Below are 18,764 nucleotides of genomic sequence, written 5' to 3' on the forward strand. Positions count from 1 at the left end.
GTCTCAGAATATCTTCACACAATCAGTCTTTAGGGGACAAACTGTCACCTTCACTTTATTTCTACTTTGGTGCTTTAATATCCAGGTTACTTCTACTTCACTCTTTCTTTCTTGTGTTTTCATTTAGAACTTGCTGCTGGAGTTTGTGGACGTGAACTTAAACGTGGTCTGAAGGAGAAGTTCCAGAGAGTGTTTGAGGGCATCGCTAAAGCAGGACAGAAGACCCTCCTGAATGAGATCTACACGGAGCTGTACATCACAGAGGGAGGGACTGCAGAGGTCAATGATGAACATGAGGTCAGACAGATTGAAGCAGCATCCAGGAAAGCAGACAGAGCAGAAAGAAGCATCAGAGCAGAAGACATCTTTAGAGGCTCACCTGGAAGAGATGGACCAATCAGAACAGTGATGACAAAGGGAGTGGCTGGCATTGGGAAAACAGTGTTAACACAGAAGGTGACTCTGGACTGGGCTGAAGACAAAAGCAACCAGGACATCCACTTCATGTTTCCATTGACTTTCAGAGAGCTGAATGTGCTGAAAGAGAAGAAGTTCAGCTTGATGGAACTTGTTCATCACTTCTTCAGTGAAACCAAAGCAGCAGGAATCTGCAGCTTTGAACACTTCCAGGTTGTGTTGATCTTTGACGGTCTGGATGAGTGTCGCCTTCCTCTGGACTTCCACAACAATGAGATCCTGACTGATGTTAGAGAGTCCACCTCAGTGGATGTGCTGCTGACAAACCTGATCAGGGGGAAGCTGCTTCCCTCTGCTCGCCTCTGGATAACCACACGACCTGCAGCAGCCAATCAGATCCCTCCTGACTGTGTGGACATGGTGACGGAGGTCAGAGGGTTCACCGACCCACAGAAGGAGGAGTACTTCAGGAAGAGATTCAGAGATAGGAAGAAGGCCAGCAGCATCATCTCCCACATGAAGAAGTCACGAAGCCTCCACATCATGTGCCACATCCCAGTGTTCTGCTGGATCACTGCTACAGTTCTGGAGGAGCTGCTGAGAAGCAGAGAGGGAGGAGATCTGCCCAGAACCCTGACTGAGATGTTCATCCACCACCTGGTGGTTCAGGCCAAAGTCAAGAAGGTCAAGTATGATGGAGGAGCTGAGACAGATCCACACTGGAGTCCAGACAGCAGGAGGATGATTGAGTCTCTGGGAAAACTGGCTTTTAATCAGCTGCAGAGAGGAAACCTGATCTTCTATGAGTCCGACCTGACAAAGTGTGGCATCGATGTGGAAGCAGCCTCAGTGTACTCAGGAGTGTTCACACAGGTCTTTAAAGAGGAGAGAGGACTGTACCAGGACAAGGTGTTCTGCTTCGTCCATCTGAGCGTTCATGAGTTTCTGGCTGCTCTTCATGTCCATCAGACCTTCATCGACTCTGGAATCAACCTGATGGAAGAAAAACAACAAACTGCCTCCAACAAACCTGATCCAACACGTTTCTACCAGAGAGCTGTGGACGAGGCCTTACAGAGTCCAAACGGACACCTGGACTTGTTCCTGCGCTTCCTCCTGGGTCTGTCACTGCCGACCAATCAGAATCTCCTACGAGGCCTGCTGACACAGACAGGAAGTAGCTCACAGACCAATCAGAAAACAGTGGAGTACATCAAGGAGAAGATCAGTGGGAATGTGTCTGCAGAGAGAAGCATCAATCTGTTCCACTGTCTGAATGAACTGAAGGATGTTTCTCTAGTGGAGGAGATCCAACAGTCCCTGAGATCAGGACGTCTGTCCACAGATGAACTGTCTCCTGCTCAGTGGTCAGCTCTGGGCTTCATCTTACTGTCATCAGAAGAACATCTGGACGTGTTTGACCTGAAGAAATACTCTGCTTCAGAGGAGGTTCTTCTGAGGCTGCTGCCAGTGGTCAAAGCCTCCAAGAAAGTTGTGTAAGTAGTTGGAGACTGAAGATCCTTTTTCATTTTGCTGCTGTTTCATCAGTATAATGTGCTTTTTGTCTCTTCAGACTGAGTGGCTGTAATCTGTCAGAGAGAAGCTGTGGAGCTCTGTCCTCAGTCCTCAGCTCCCAGTCCTCCAGTGTGACAGAGCTGGACCTGAGTAACAACAACCTGCAGGATTCAGGAGTGGAGAGTCTTTCTGCTGGACTGGAGAGTCCACACTGTAAACTGGAAGCTCTCAGGTCAGGACTCATCAACCTGTTCAACTGATGACCATTTAAAATGTGTTTTTATTCATGATGAGCAGAACAGCTGAGGTGGGAGGTTTTCTGTATTTGTATGACTCAGATCAGTTGTGTTACTGACCTTTAGCTCTAGTTTCTCTTCATGAGGCCTCTTCCACTACAGGAACTGAACAACCTGGAACCTGCATCACAGAACCAGGACCAAACAACTTGAGGCTTTTAGTCACTGGAAGGTTCTGTCAATTCAGTATGGAGTGGTCATAGCTAAGAATATGATTCTCAAAGTATGGAACAAGGAGATGTCTCCTAGTCTTGAAGCTTGGCTCACAGAGTTTTCGAGTACATTGCATTTAGAGAAGATTCGATTTGAGATTGCTGGGAAACCAGATAGATTCCATCAGATATGGCAACCGTTTCTTGATCACATTACACAATTAGTGGGGCAGATTAATTGAATAGTCCATAAGAATTTTTCACTTGGTGATACAAGCACCAAATTTGACACAAATGATGTTTAGGATGTGCATTTTAAGAAAAGTACATTATCCAGCTGAAAATCCAAGATGGCCAACAGTTTTCAAGCTGGCCGCCTCGTTAAATGCAAAGAAATGGTTTTCGAAGTCCAACTTTAATGAACAGAAACATGTTCATGATCCAAACATCAAAATGAATGTATTCTGACTGGAAAAACTCAATGGTGTGAATTAAGTTCCAATATGGCCGCCCGTTTTAAAATGGCGGCAATAACGTGACTGAAAATTAGGGGTTTCAGACGCTGTTTGATAACAGATATTGCATTAAGTTGAAGGCAGACATCCATGATCATTCATTGAAATGCTGTGGTCAGGCTCTATTGGTGTGTAATATTTTATAAGAGTGATGTCAAAGCACAACCAGGGCACACTGGTGACATCACTGCTGTGAGACTCAGCATGGGATTCAGTGTCAGCTTGTAGTGTACTAGCTGTAGTTGTAGTTTACTAACCATTGTAGTGGCGTACTCACTGTAGTTTTAGTATACTTGAGTGTCCCAAATGCTATCTAATAAGCCCCTGTATATATCTCAACTAGAAGTTTAGTTAGTTGTAGTTTTGTAGTTAGATCGCCGCACCTGAATTGACAGGATGTGCCAGCGCGGGAGAGCCGAGCCAAGGGTAACGGGGGCTTCAGTTACCTGGATGGTGTACAGATCGCACGGGACTTAAATGGCACTGGATGAACGATTGGGCTAGGTGTAGGGCACCAGATGCTTGAACCGAGTTGCATCCCATAGTTTAATGTGCTTTGATGTCTTGTATGGTTGGGTGGTAAAAGGATAACCCCTCGGCCTTTAACCATATAACACAAGATGTCCGCCAACAATCCGTTGAGTTGCGCTACAAAAACTGACTGGAAGAAGTGTTGCCTCTGTCAGACAGATACAAAAGAGGAGTTGAAGTCTCCCCCTACCCGTTATGACTGGAGTTCTGATCAACCTCTTACCCATCAGGTTAGACCCATCCAGACTGGATGATGGAGGTGGTATTGAGGATACATTGAGACCAAACAGTGCTAAGTATCACCAGAATTGTCGCCAAATGTTTAGCTTCAGCCTGAAGTGTACACAGTTGTGTGCCTGCAAATGTGAAGACTAGAAGAACCAGTCGAAGCTGCACATCAACAGCAAGTCGTTTCCTGACTCAAACAACACACAAGTCTTAAGTTTTTTCTCACATTGTTTGTAAAACAGAGAATCGAAGTCAACATTACCCTATATACAGTGCCTATCATAAGTATTCACCCCCTTTGATGTTTTACCCTTTTATTGCTTTCATAAATCAATCATGGTCAATAAAATTTAGCTTTTTTAACAAAAAAAAATTGGAAAAAAACTGTTTAATGTCAAAGTGAAAACAGATTTCTATAAAGTAATGTTAATGAAAGAAAATTATATAAATGAAAATAATTGTTTGCATAATTATTCCCCCCCTTCAAGTCAGTATTTAGTAGATCACCTTTGGCTGCAGTCACAGCAGTGAGTCTGTGTGGATAGGTCTCAGTCAGTCTTGAACATCTGCCCACTGCAATTTTGCTCCATTCTTCTTTGCAAAACTGCTCAAGCTCTGTCAGGTTGTGCGGGTATCGAGCATGAACAGCCCTTTTCAAGTCCAGCCACAAATTCTCTATAGGATTGAGGTCTGGGCTTTGACTCGGCCACTCCAGAACATTTACCTGGTTCTTTTTTAACCATTCCTGTGTAGCTTTTGCAGTATGTTTTGGATCATTGTCTTGCTGGAAAATAAATCTTCTCCCAAGACGTAGTTCTCTTGCAGACTGAAAAAGATTGTCCACCAGGATTTCAGTGTATTTTGCAGCATTCATTCTGCCCTCTATCTTTACAAGCCTTCCAGGTCCAGTTGCTGAGAAACATCCCCACAGCATGATGCTGCCACCACCATGCTTCACAGTGGGGATGGTGTGTTTTTGGTGATGTGCAGTGTTTGGTTTCCTCCAAACATGACGTCTTGTCTGATGGCCAAAAAGCTCAATTTTGGTCTCATCAGACCAAAGAATCTTCTTCCACTTGACCATGGAGTCTTCCACGTGCTTTTTGGCAAACTCTAGTCCAGATCTAATATGACTTTTCTTCAACAGTGGCTTTCTCATTGCCACTCTCCCATAAAGCTTTGACCGGTGAAGAACCCGGGCAGCAGTTGCTACATACACAGTCTCTCCCATCTCAGCAGCTGAAGCTTGTAACTCCTTCAGAGTAGTTGTAGGGTCTTGGTGGCTTCTCTCACTAGTCTCCTACTTGTAGGTCACTCAGTTTACGAGGACGGCCTGATCTAGGCAGATTCACACAAGTGCCATATTCCTTCCATTTCTTGATAATTGATTTCACTGAACTCCAGGGGATGTTCAGTGCCTTGGAAATGTTTTTGTAACCATCCCCTGAATTGTACTTCTCAATAACCCTTTCCCTGAGTTGCTTAGAGTGTTCTTCTGTCTTCATGGTGTAATGGTAGCCAGGAATACTGATCAACCACTCTCTGGACCCTTCAGACAGGTGTTTTACAACTCAATCACTTGAAACACACCCACACCACTCAGGTGATCTTCATTTCACTGATTGTGAGACTATTGGCAACAATTTGATGGACCTCTATTGAATTAGACCATTAAATTAAAAAGGGGGTGAATAATTATGCAAACAATTATTTTATTTATATAATTTTCTTTCATTAACATTACTTTATAGAAATCTGTTTTCACTTTGACATTAAACAGTTTTTTCCAATAATTTTTTTTCTTAAAAAAGCTAAATTTTATTGACCACTATTGATTTATGAAAGCAATAAAAGAGTAAAACATCAGAGGGGGTGGATGCTTATGACAGACACTGTATCAGTAAAGTGTAATCTCCGTTGTATCATCATAGTATTCAGTCATTTTGATTTTCTAAATGCAGAATTGGACTTCTCACACTCAACAACAGATATTTTGATTCATAGACCATCAAAATAGGACTATTTCATCAAAAAATAGTTCAAACACCGTTTAAACCGCTTTGAATGGCGGCCATCTTTAAAAATGGCGTCCATTTTGTATTTTCAAGTGGAAAACGTACTTTTCCAAGAGAGTAAGTTCTGAAGCACCTGTGTGCCAAATATGGTGCTTGTATCACCAAGTGAAACATTGTTTCAGCAATCTGCCCACTAAATGTGGAGGACCCTCATGACCCCTCAGTTATTTTGATGGTCTTTGTCTATTTATCTCTATATTATTTTAAAATGTGATCACAGTTATAGATGTCCACAAAAATGTGTCTTACTGATGTTTTTTTGTTATTGTTGTTGTTTTTCCCTTCTACCTTTTTGTTTGTTTGTTTTTTCCTTTCCTAACCTGCTTTGTGGGAGAGGGGGGGAAGAAAGGGGTATCTGTTGGTTGGTTCTGTATATTTGAAAATAAATAATTAAAATAATATTTCAGAGGACTGTCCTCAGTGCTGCTGTATTCTGGACATAGTGGGATGTATTTGTTGTGAAATTCACTGCTGTCTTTTCAACAGGACAGAAAATAGTGAACTTAATGTTTTACTTCTTTTCTGGTCTTTGTCTCTTCAGACTTAATCACTGTAATCTGTCAGAGAGAAGCTGTGGAGCTCTGTCCTCAGTCCTCAGCTCCCAGTCCTCCAGTGTGACAGAGCTGGACCTGACTAACAACAACCTGCAGGATTCAGGAGTGGAGAGTCTTTCTGCTGGACTGGAGAGTCCACACTGTAAACTGGAAGCTCTCAGGTCAGGACTCATCAACCTGTTCAACTGATGACCATTTAAAATGTGTTTTTATTCATGATGAGCAGAACAGCTGAGGTGGGAGGTTTTCTGTATTTGTATGACTCAGATCAGTTGTGTTACTGACCTTTAGCTCTAGTTTCTCTTAATGAGGCCTCTTCCACTACAGGAACTGAACAACCTGGAACCTGCATCACAGAACCAGCACCAAACAACTTGAGGCTTTTAGTCAGGGGAGCCATCAGGGAGTTTGGACCCCATGAAAAGAAATTTTACTGGGCCCCTGTAGCGCCGGACATAAGGCCGACGAAAATATTTTGTGCTGTTCACATAAAACTCTGCATTTTAATGATATTTTTGACTATTATTTCCCGTATTTGTGAAAAGGACAATGTGACAGTTACTTGGTAGGGGAAGCATTGAACACTCTGAATACAATGTTTCATTTATTTACTGTAAGACTGATTCTCATTCTTTCGCATAAAATTTCCCCAAATTAAATTACATACCTGAATAATACAAAACTTGAACATAAAATAACCTCTTCCATTAAATAAATTGCAATTATCATCTGTGAAGAAACAGATAAAATAAAATAAATAAATGAAATACAAAAAGCCAACTGCCTTTTATGATTTCTCATCACCATCTATAGAATCATACAACAAGCACAATAATAAAATCAGCTGGAGATGTTAAACTAAGTAAACAAAGTAGGTCCATTCATAAAGAAAAAACATAACAGGCCAGATACAACCTTGCTCAGCCGAGCTTCCTCTTGCACACATATTTACAATACATATTTACAACTGGGCCTTGCTCAACCTTTCTAACCAAGAGCCCAACGCCGAGCCTTCTCAGTAGCAAAATCATTGATCAGGTCTTTGAAGTCTAGCTTTCTAGCCAACTGACTTTCAGTGGACAGCATGGTAAGACTGCAGAGCCTTTCCTGTGACATTTTGGACCTAAAGTAGTTTTTAATCATTTTTAGCTTGCTGAAAGCTCTCTCGCCACCTGCAACACTAACTGGCAGTGTGCAAAATACACGCAAAGCAATACACACTTCTCCAAAGATGCTTTGAGCTGCAGCTTACAAATAGCATTCAGGAGTTCAAGAGGGGACAAGTTAGGGAGGAAACTGGAAGCGTATGCACTGTTAAGGTGTCCTACTTCATTTTTAAAATCAGGTGTAAGATCACCAGAATACTTTGTGATCAATGGTTGGCACAGAGAAGAGATTTTGTCCTCACTAATCTGCCCAACTTTCAGAACAGCAGAAAATTCATTCACAATATTTGCTGTGGTCTGGAACCTAGTTCCCAAGTCACTTATGATCCTGTCCATAGCAGTAAAAAACACAGTGTTCTGAAACACAGTTTCTGCACTCTCCTGAGATCTCTCCTCTTCAGAGGTCTCATCATGGAATCTTCGCCTTTTCTTCTGGCGGCTGCAGTTGCTCACCTCCTTCCTCAGTTGTGGGTACTGGGGCTTGTTCAGGGGTGGGGGGCTCACAGGCCTCATAGATGCTGCTGCTGCTGCTGCACTTGACGTGTCTGTTCAAACATGCATCATTTAGACATGGGGGGGCTGATTAAATATGGGCAGCTTGCTAAATGTGAACAGTGAAATATAAAATTCCAGAGTTTTCTTCAAAAATATGAGCTAATATGGGGAGAAAAGTGAGCTAGCTTAAAAATCACAGTTAAAATAGAGTAGAAACAACAACAGGCTAATGTTCCAGAACTTTCCACCACATGAACCAAACCCACCTTGTTTTTTGAAAAACTGGGTAACATGTTGCCGGCCCTTGGCCTCTCTCTCCTGCCTTATCTTTTTTTCTTTTCGTTTCTGACTACCTGACTTCTGAGGCATACTGTCATCACCCTACTCAGTCTGACTGAAGCACCGCGGCGCGCAGCAGTTCAGTGGATTCAGTAGGACTGAACCATTTTAGTAAAAAAGGAGGGGGGCCCTTGAGAAATGCTTCCAAAACAAATAAACTTAGTGTTACCAGCGCATTGTAAATAATATTTACCGTATTTTCACGACCAAAAGGCGCACTGTACCAAAAGGCGCATTCTCAGTTATGTGTGCCATTACTGTATTTAACACACACATAAGGCGCACCTGATCATAAGGCGAGGGTTTTATATACAATCCACGCCTGCACTTCGCTCTTTAACGTTCTCATGGTGTCCTCTACTACGTCGGCCTTACAACAACAACAACACACACAAGCATACAAGTGTGCGTATTTAAAAATAGAGCGGGAGCAAAACTGAGTTTGGTTGTGCTTTATTTAAGTATTGATTACAAAGTACTAACATTTTTTAATCATCAATAGTCGCGGGCATGGTAAAACACACGGATAAAACAAGCACACAAGTGTGCGTATTTAAAAATAGAGCGGGAGCAAAACTGAGTTTGGTATTCACATTTTTTTTTACCGGTAATCGTCATCAATCAAACCCATGGAAGTCCTCATCCTCTGTTTCTGAATTGAACAGCTGCGCTAAACCTCCATCAAACATGCCAGGCTCACTTTCTTCACTGTCAGAGTCACTTTTCGTGCCGTGCGGCGCCTCGGAAATGATGCCGGCTTTTGCGAAAGCTCGAACAACAGTGCCAGCAGACACGTTAGCCCAAGCATCTACAATCCATTGGCAAACTGTGGCGTAACTCGCCCGGCGCTGCCTTCCACTCTTAGTGAAACTGTGGTCTCCATCGGTCATCCATCGCTCCCACGCCGCTCGCAGCCTTACTTTGAACGGCCGGTTCACACCGATGTCCAGCGGTTGGAGTTCCTTTGTCAGGCCTCCCGGAATGACAGCAAGCTCAGAGTTCATTTGCTTCACTTGTTTTTTCACATCGGCTGTGAGATGGGCACGCATAGAGTCACAGATCAACAGCGATGGTGATGCGTGGAAAAAACCACCTGGTCTACGTCCGCCTTACAACAACAACACACACAGGACGCACTGCACCATAGGGCGCGCCGCACAATTTGAAGAAAATCTAAGACTTTTATGTGCGCCTTATAGTCGTGAAAATACGGTATTTGTGATTATAAATTAACAAGATAGTCCCATATTCATTTTGTCAGTATTATAATTTTATCAGGGGCCTTTCTGGGCCCCTGTTAATGATGGGCCCCGAGAATCCTTCCCCCCCCCCCCCCCCCCCCCCTTTTCGGTGCCCCTGCTTTTAGTCACTGGAAGGTTCTGTCAGTTCAGTACGGAATGGTCATAGCTAAGAAGATGATTGTCAAAGTATGGAACAAGGAGATGTCTCCTAGTTTTGAATCTTGGCTCACAGAGTTTTTGAGTACATTGCATTGAGGGAAGATTCAATTTGAGATTGCTGGGAAACCAGATAGATTCCATCAGATATGGCAACCGTTTCTTGATCACATTACACAATGTGGAGGACCCTCATGACCCCTCAGTTATTTTGATGGTCTTTGTCTATTTATCTCCATATTATTTTAAAATGTGATCACAGTTATAGATGTCCACAAAAATGTGTCTTACTGATGTTTTTTGTTATTGTTGTTGTTTTTCCCTTCTACCTTTTTGTTTGTTTTTTTCCTTTCCTAACCTGCTTTGTGGGAGAGAGGGGGGGGAAGAAAGGGGTATCTGTTGGTTGGTTCTGTATATTTGAAAATAAATAATTAAAATAATATTTCAGAGGACTGTCCTCAGTGCTGCTGTATTCTGGACATAGTGGGATGTATTTGTTGTTAAATTCACTGCTGTCTTTTCAACAGGACAGAAAATAGTGAACTTAATGTTTTACTTCTTTTCTGGTCTTTGTCTCTTCAGACTTAATAACTGTAATCTGTCAGAGAGAAGCTGTGGAGCTCTGTCCTCAGTCCTCAGCTCCCAGTCCTCCAGTGTGACAGAGCTGGACCTGACTAACAACAACCTGCAGGATTCAGGAGTGGAGAGTCTTTCTGCTGGACTGGAGAGTCCACACTGTAAACTGGAAGCTCTCAGGTCAGGACTCACACTTTGAAACTGATGTGATTTCTATCAGTGGATAAACAGCTAACCTGAGTACAATCATTTCTGCTGATGGGATTCATCAAATGAGCTTTTACTGAACTTGTGCAGGACTTTGTCAGGGTTTATTTTTGACATGATTAAATCCCACTAATCATTGCTGAGATTGTTGATTTGCTTGAGACGCATGAAATGTGCAGCAAAATGTATCTGAAAGACAAAGAAGAAAAGAGAGAGAGAAACATCCATCCAAGTGTTGTCCATCAGGTTTGTGTTGTTTTGTGTGTGCAGGCTGTCAGGCTGTCTGGTCACAGAGGAAGGCTGTGCTTCTCTGGCCTCAACTCTGAGCTTGAAGACCTCAAATCTGAGAGAGCTGGACCTGAGCTACAACCATCCAGGAGACTCAGGAGAGAAGATGCTGAGAGCGAAAGTGGAGGATCCACACTGTAGACTGGAAACTCTGAGGTACAGACAGACAGACACTCTGAGGTACAGACAGACAGACACTCTAACATGTAACATCCAACATCAACATGATATTGAAACAAACAGTGACAGAGTTAACAAAAATCACTTTGAAGGAAGAGAAGAAAGAAAAGAAAGGAAACAAAAAACAAAAAAACAGCTGAACAAATATCAACATTTATAGCAAATTATATTTTTTACAAATGTAAACAGTTTTTATTGCTTTCTGGTTATCAGATATTTATTTATTGACTTTAAATAATATTCAGATTCTTTATAGAAGACAAGATAATTTGTCTTTTGATTACTGAATTTTTCTTTATGAATGTTAAATTTTACTAATATTAATATGAGACTGATGATAAAGGCCTTGTCTTTTTCATATCCATCCTGTGTGTAAACTCCAAAAATGATGTTTGTAGAACAAATCAATCTGCAGATTTAGTTTTTCTGAACAAAATTTTAAATTTCCTTCCACATTTTTCTGCTGAAACTACAATAATAAAAATGTGGAACTGTTTCTGGCTGTTCAGAGCAAAAAGAACATCTTACATCTATATCACGTTTGAACTTAGTCATAGAATGTTTTATGGACAGATTTTATGTAAGATTTTAACATAAATGTCCCTAACTTTGTTAACATGAACTTGTGAGGTAAAAGCCAAACCTGAGACCAGAGATATTATTAATAAAAGAGTTCCAGTCATGGATAACATCAGGTTTTGTTGTCGTTTCTCTTTGGAACAGTGCACGTATAGCTCTGTTGCTGTTCTTTGCCGTCCCAAAGCATATTTAGCCACAATAAGTGTCACATGGATTAACAACATGTATATCTGCTGCAAGAGAGGAGGCAGTGCACAGAGTCACAACAGCAGCTGGAATGGAGCTAATGACCTTTGGAAACTCTTCAAGTGTTGAAGGGAATGGAGACTTTTCACAGAATTCAGTGTCATTCATAAAATGGCCACTAGGGGTCAGAAGCTGTGAGACGAAGTCCATTTTGTTGTTAAAGCAGCGATTGAGAAAGATGCTTTTATTTTGATGCAGTATATCCCCATTATTCCAGAGATAATACCGATGTGGAGAGAAATTGTGCTTGTAGGCCGTTTTCCACGACAACAAAACCTGTTTGTGAAAACTGGATCATTTTAGGGGAATCTTGTTTATTTGGTAGCTACAAACCAACAGAAAAGGGAGTCCTCCAGTTTGATGAAATACACATTTAGGAATAAAGTTCTATAAAGATGCATCATTTTTAAGAAAGATTTGAACCATTTGATCTTCAGAACATTGTTTAGAATTGAAAAACCAACAAAGTGGAGGCCTCCATTTTTGTAGTTGTTCAGAATTCCAGATTTTCTGATCTAGTGTGTCCGGTTTTTCCACAGAAAATGAACAAGCATCTTATCAATAAATGTGACAGTTTTACAGTCCAGTGCCAGTGAGGAGGCGGCATACACAAGTCTGGAAATTCCCTCAGCTTTTGACAGAAGAGTTCACCTTTAAGTGATAAGTCTCTTTGTAGCCAAAGCTTCCATTTATTCTGCACCTTTTTAATCCTTGGCTCAAAGTTGAGATGGCATCTCTCTCACTGATTTTTAGTTCCAGTAATCCCTAAATAGTTAACCTTACTCTTTACTCGTATATCATCAATTGAGGTTATATCAGAACTTTAGAGAGCGAATAGCTCACACTTATTTAGGTTTAAGTCCAAACCTGATGCTTTAGAAAACATGTGGATTGCATTAATTGCAGGCTTTATCTGTAGGGCATTCTTTAAAAACAAGGCTGTATCATCAGCCAACTGACTTCAAAGTCTGCTTCTAGCAGCAATAGAGATGCCTTCCAACTGACAGAATTTGACAAAATGACAAAACATTTGAGCAACAACCAGGAAGAGGTAAACTGAGACAGGGCAGCCCTGTCTTAGCCCTCTTTCCAAACAAAATCTCTGAGTTGTGCCATTCCTCAGTTTTACCGAGCTATTGGCGCCAGCATAGAATGTTTTCATCACACTGCAAAAGTATGGCCCAAAACCAAAGCTGTTAAGAGCAGAAAACATAAAGGAGTGTTCAACTGTATCAAAGGCTTTGTGAAAGTCTCCAACTAAAATGAAACTGTCATCCCTAATAAGGTCAGCATCGTCTATGAGGTCTAAAACTAGCCTCATGTTATTGAAAATATGCCTGTTACTCATAAACCCAGACTGATTCTCATCAATAAGAGAGTTAAGAGCATTTTTACATCTTTTAGCAAAAACAAGAGCAAGAACTTTAGAGTCATTGTTCAATAATGAAACTGGTCTCCAGTTATCAATGAAGAGAGGCTCCTTTTTTGGTTTAGGAATTAAAGTCATCCAGCCTTGTGTCATACTTGCTGGAAGAGTCCCTTTACTAATACCTTCAGAAAACTTTGAACAGAAATGGGGCCAAAAGTTCAGCAAAATCTATCTAGAATTCTGAAACAATCCATCAACTCCAGGTGACTTATTACTCTGAAGTTGCATCTAATACTTGTTGTTGTGTGAGAGGGGTGTCACACATCAACCGCTCTTCCTCCGTTATAGAGTTTGTAAAATCAACACATTAAACAGTCTATCCATTGCATCTTTGTCAGACTTTGTTTTATAAAGAGAGCAAAACTCAGAAATACTGCTCTTACTTTCAGTCACAACTCCATCAATGTTCAGTTGAGACATGGCATTGTACTTAGCATGAGTTTTTTCCACTTTAAAGAAACAGGAAGTCATTTGTTCACCGTGTTCAAGCCACTTCAGTCTGGATCTACCAAAAGCAGCCTCTGCTTTAACCTTCTATATATCATCTAAAGTGTTTAGAAGTTCAATTCATTTTCATTTTTCATCATGTCAGAGATTTTCTGGTGCAATGCTAGCCAAGGACATTATATCTGTGATTACTTTCTCCTCATTTTGGCGTCTACATTTGGCTAACTCACTTCCAGATCTTCTTAAAAATCCACCCATTTCAATTTAAGGAGTTCCCAATTTTTTCCATCATTTCCTTCCTTCAGAGCATTTAACCAATAAAAGTGAATAATTGTACTAAGTTGATGTTTGACATTGTCATGCCTCAATAAAGAGCTCTTCATCTTCCAATCAGAGAATTGCTTGGTGTCAACCATTCCTGGAAGGAGATGTAAATATCTAAGGATGGCTCTATGGTCAGTTAATGGGGGGGGTAGGACATTGATTGGAATATTGTCTTTAGAAAGTGATTTAGAGAGCAGCCAGTAATCCAGGCCAGACTGTCTGGAGCCATTTTTATTCCTCCAAGTATTTGGAAACTTCTCTCTCCATACATCACATCAATCATACTTGTCAATGAAAGAGTTGAAGTGAACATTTGGCTGTGAGCATTTAGCTGGAGGCCATCTATCATCACCTCATTCATGAGCACATTAAAATCACCTCCTACAATGAAGTAAGCCTCAGGGAATGTCTGAGTTAGAGCTGCAAGTTTACAGTCTAATGTATGAATAAGTTTATCCTTTTCTGATGTAGAATTATAAGCGTACAAATGAACAATAATCATTGCTTTGCCATTCCAGTCTACTATTAAACAAATCAAATGAGCTTGACTGTCACAGAGTGCATCAATTTTCCAGGAAAACTCCCCTTTAAACAAGATCCCCCAGCAGAATGTTCTGTCCATGTCATCACCACATGTCGTTTCCCACTGATTTTTACACAAGTTTACATCTTTAATAAGTGAGTGTGATTCTTGGAAAAAACCAAATCAGTTTTCAGCTGTTTAACATTAAAATAAAGCTTTACGCTTTACATTATTCCTCAGTCCCCTAGCATTGAGTGAGACAAGTGAAAAAGACATAAAAAAGAAGAAATAAAGCAAAAAGCTTTCTAAGCTTCTAGCTATGTATATTCTGGCACACACACAAAAAGGAAAGGCAGCTCAGCGACACCTATAACCTGATGTTCTAGTTCATTAAATGAGATGTTCCAAAGGGATTTAAGGCAATGGGCTAGCATAGAGTGATATCACTGAAAAAGAGGAAAAAGAAAAGAAGAAAGTTCTGTTTTGCTGCACAATTGTAGAAAATGATTTAAAGTTGTACAGTCAGTCATGGCGCCAGTGAAGTTTGTATCAGTCTGGGAGAATGATGTCACCTCTATGAACGCTCTGGTCCTTTATCAGTGGAACAGTGTGAGAGCCATGTAACGTCCATGTGTGCTGCTGAAAGAGTCTCTGCTGCTCTGACCGTCCTCCTCCTTTCAGGGTGACGCCTGCTGGAGTCCCATGGTTGACACCAGGTCTGAGGAAGTGTAAGTGTGTTTGAATGGATTGATGGAAACAAAGCAGCACATTCAAGCATCTTCAAAGTGTCACATCTCTGAGGTCATCATCAAAGCTTTAATACTGATCACATGATCCATCAATAACTGCAGCTGTGTTGTGTTTGTTCTCTCCATCAGATTCCTGTCAACTCACAGTCGACACAAACACAGTAAACAGAAACTCAGACTGTCTGACAACAACAGGAAGGTGACATGTGTGAGGAGGATCAGAGGTATCCTGATCATCCAGACAGGTTTGACTGTTATCAGCTGCTGTGTAGAACTGGTCTGACTGGTCGCTGTTACTGGGAGGTGGAGTGGAGAGGAAGGGTTATATATCAGTGAGTTACAGAGGAATCAGAAGGAAAGGAGTCAGTGATGACTGTTGGTTTGGATTTAATGATCAGTCCTGGAGTCTGATCTGCTCTGATGATGGTTACTCTGTCATTCACAATAACAGTCAAACATCCATCAGGTCCTCCTCAGTCTCTCACAGAGTTTCAGTTTATGTGGACGTTCCTGCTGGAACTCTGTCCTTCTACAGAGTCTCCTCTGACTCTCTGATCCTCCTCCACACCTTCAACACCACATTCACTGAACCTCTCTATCCTGGATTTGGGTTCTGGTCCAGTTCTGGTTCCTCCTCAGTGTCTCTGTGCTGAGTCTCGTCTCCAGAGTCTCCTCCTGGTACAGAAACAGTGTTGAACAGATGGTTGAGTCTCTCCATGACTCTGTCCCTCACAAACATGTTTTCACATTCATGGATTAAATGTGTTTCTTTGTCAAATCCTTCTCAATGATTCCTTGTAAACTTGTTCCTCTTCAAAGATGAAGTTGTGATTCTTCCAGGAGCCAAATGTGGTGTTTGCGTCTTTTTCCAGTCAAATGTTGAGAGTGAAAATCAGGATGTGGTGTTCCTCTGACGCTCACTGGAACTAAAAGCATTTGAGCTGCACAAAGTGTGAAATGAGAGAGGAAGCAGTGAATCTCCAAACTGCTGACAGACTTTCACACATTATTGTCCAGTGAAAATCAGCTTTTTGTGCAGCCACACTTGATCCTGATGTGAGTCTTTAAGTCCTGTTCTAGTGATGAAATGAGAACTTCCTTCATCTGTGTCACTCTTTCCAAAGTATTCTGTGCTCTTCTGTCATTTATGTCTTATTGATAGATCCATTTTTCATTTTTACTATAAATAAGTGCTTCAATGTTTTTTCATCAGTTTTTTTTTATCAGATTCTGAATTTCTGGTTTCATCAACAAATTCTATCAGATTGTATTTTTCCATCAAAGCTCCCATAACCCTAGCTATCTGTGGATCAAAATGTTTTCAGCATCGATATGATTCCAGTAGAATTTAAACCCACCAGGACTATCCAGATTACATTGAACTCTGTAAATTCTACATTTTTTAGCCTGTTTCATTCTATAAATGTTGTGTTTGGCCGTTAAAGGAGCTTTCCTCACATTGTGCTGTATTTGAACCCTTCCATGCTCTAAATTCTTTGAACAGATCTTGTGCTGTAATCAATGTCTAACTTAGTTTTTATTTTCATTGCAGTGGTTGATTTTTCCTGAACAAGATCAATGATTTTAATACGTCTTTCTCCACTTTTATTTGCTCTGCCTGTGGCTTTTAAACTATTCTAACTTTCTTTTTTATTCAATAAATGACTAATAACACACTTTGATCTTCATGTTTTCTGCTTATTTGTTGATGAGTGGAATTTAATTTTCCATGTTGGATAATCCCAGCTTTTTCTTCTTCAGACAACGTTTATCCTTGTTATGTATTGTGGGTTACAGCACTATTCTCTGCCTGCTGTGGTTGGTGTTAAATTCAGACGGTTATTTCGTTGACACTTTAATGATATCCAGTTATTTTTATTAATAAGTGATGGTTTCTACAATAAATGATGATGGAATCTGTAAAGACATGATCAGAGTGAGATCCAAAGTTCTTTATGATCAGAATGAACATAAAAAACATGAGTTTGTTTTACTTTTAAGGAAGATGTCTGCAGATATATCTCATGGACTTCTAAGGTCCCTAAATCAGCTGTCGTCTTTATTTTTGTTTGGATGTGAATAAAGTGACAACAAACATAATTAGAGCAAGCTGACAAGCTAGCGGTTGTTAAACACATTTTGGTTCATTCTGCAGATTATTCTGAGTCTCACAAAATCACGTTTTAGCAGATTTGTTGAAATAAAAGAATCACGGTGCTTTTATGTTGAAACAGGAAGTGCTGCTCATCTGTACTGTCTCCAGCTTTCCGTTTAATACTAATAGTGTGGTTACCGCCTGTGTCCAGCAGAGGTCAGTAGCGCCCCCTGCTCTGTGGAGTGCCTGTATATCAGAGTGGTGACAACTGAGGATTTGACGCCATTTTGTTTCCATTCACTGTGCCAGCACTAATGCACCGTGACTGTGTGTGCACGCGCTTAACGTGCGCTGTGTTTTATTTGGATTTTTACATTCTAAGCTTTCTAGTCATCGTTCTAAAGTAAAAAGGATGACTGCTTATCAATAATAATGATTATTTTTACAGTTTAGAGGACAGATTTGTGTATGAAGACAGGAGAAACCAAAAGGGGAAGGGACACTGATGTAGACTTATTTGAGCAATGCGAAACAATTTGCTTCAGCATTCTGCTGTATTCTTTTGGTGCCCCCATCTCCTTCATTATTCTTTCTTTTTACCTTCTCTCTCTTTAACTATCTCTCTTCATCTCTCTCATCGGTGGGTGGGGTTTTGGAGGTATATTTTCAATCGGGACAGGAAAACAGGAGATGTAAACCTGGAAGCTCCGATTGTAATCGTCTTCAAAGGAATCCAACAGTCACCAGGAACACATCTCCATCATGAAAATGGTCAAAGTCAAAATAACCACAACTGCCTAAAATCACATCAAACTGTTTCTGTCATTCACCCATACATCATAACATGAAAGTACATACATGGACTAACCTGCCACAGAAACCATGAAGTCGGTTTCCATCCCACTCTCCAGACTTTATTTTCACAGTTTCCTTCTTTCACTATTACTGGGAAATCTAAACACGTGGAATCCCTTCTCTGATCGATTTGTGCACCCAAAGGCACAACAGCCCGTCATTTTTCAGTATTTATGAAGCCAAAAAGGACCTAGAATTACTCTCTGTGGAGTAAACAAGGTTAACAGGAAAACCCAACAAAAAGTTGCTGTCATGGAAAAGGCCCCACAGTTAAAAGGATCCGGCTTCTTCATTGGCGATCAGTTCCCTCAGGAAATTGTCAAAAGACGGAGGATTCTACAGCCTATCAAACAGGAGGAATAACACAAAGACTAGACTGGTGGTCGACAAGTTGTTCACTGATGTCCAGATGTACAGAGACCAGACTACGTATTGGTTGAATGCAGAGACGAGCGCATGAGATCAGTTTGGGCTTCAATGCACACAATGTAAACACGGCAGCGTGGAGATGACGTCATAGACGCGCCGCCGTGTCACATTTGGAGTCCTGTGTGTAAAAGTAAGCAGTGTTCTTTTAAGGAAGTAT

At 41.0% G+C, this 18,764-nt stretch overlaps 2 protein-coding genes across 45 annotated transcripts in view; one reads left to right on the forward strand and one right to left on the reverse strand.

Moving 5' to 3' along the window:
- Positions 1-18,764, reverse strand: part of LOC110970793 (NACHT, LRR and PYD domains-containing protein 3-like) — a 267,127-nt gene that overhangs the window by 100,085 nt on the left and 148,278 nt on the right. The window lies entirely within an intron of this gene.
- Positions 1-18,764, forward strand: part of LOC127532193 (NACHT, LRR and PYD domains-containing protein 3-like) — a 123,394-nt gene that overhangs the window by 9,209 nt on the left and 95,421 nt on the right. For 13 of the 30 annotated variants that reach the window (XM_051943468.1, XM_051943469.1, XM_051943465.1 and 10 more), the window contains 4 exons: positions 128-1,913; positions 1,991-2,164; positions 6,271-6,444; positions 10,263-10,436. The exons of 12 other annotated variants lie outside the window; for them this stretch is intronic. In XM_051943468.1, the coding sequence (XP_051799428.1) occupies positions 128-1,913; positions 1,991-2,164; positions 6,271-6,444; positions 10,263-10,436 (2,308 nt within the window). Of the gene's footprint in view, positions 1-127; positions 1,914-1,990; positions 2,165-6,270; positions 6,445-10,262; positions 10,437-10,733; positions 10,908-15,160; positions 15,208-18,764 lie in introns of all 30 variants that reach the window. 5 more of the 30 variants (XM_051943482.1, XM_051943483.1, XM_051943481.1 and 2 more) reach the window with 4 other exon arrangements.

Source organism: Acanthochromis polyacanthus, chromosome 22 (assembly GCF_021347895.1).
Source record: "Acanthochromis polyacanthus isolate Apoly-LR-REF ecotype Palm Island chromosome 22, KAUST_Apoly_ChrSc, whole genome shotgun sequence".
NCBI classification, from domain to species: Eukaryota; Metazoa; Chordata; class Actinopteri; family Pomacentridae; genus Acanthochromis; species Acanthochromis polyacanthus.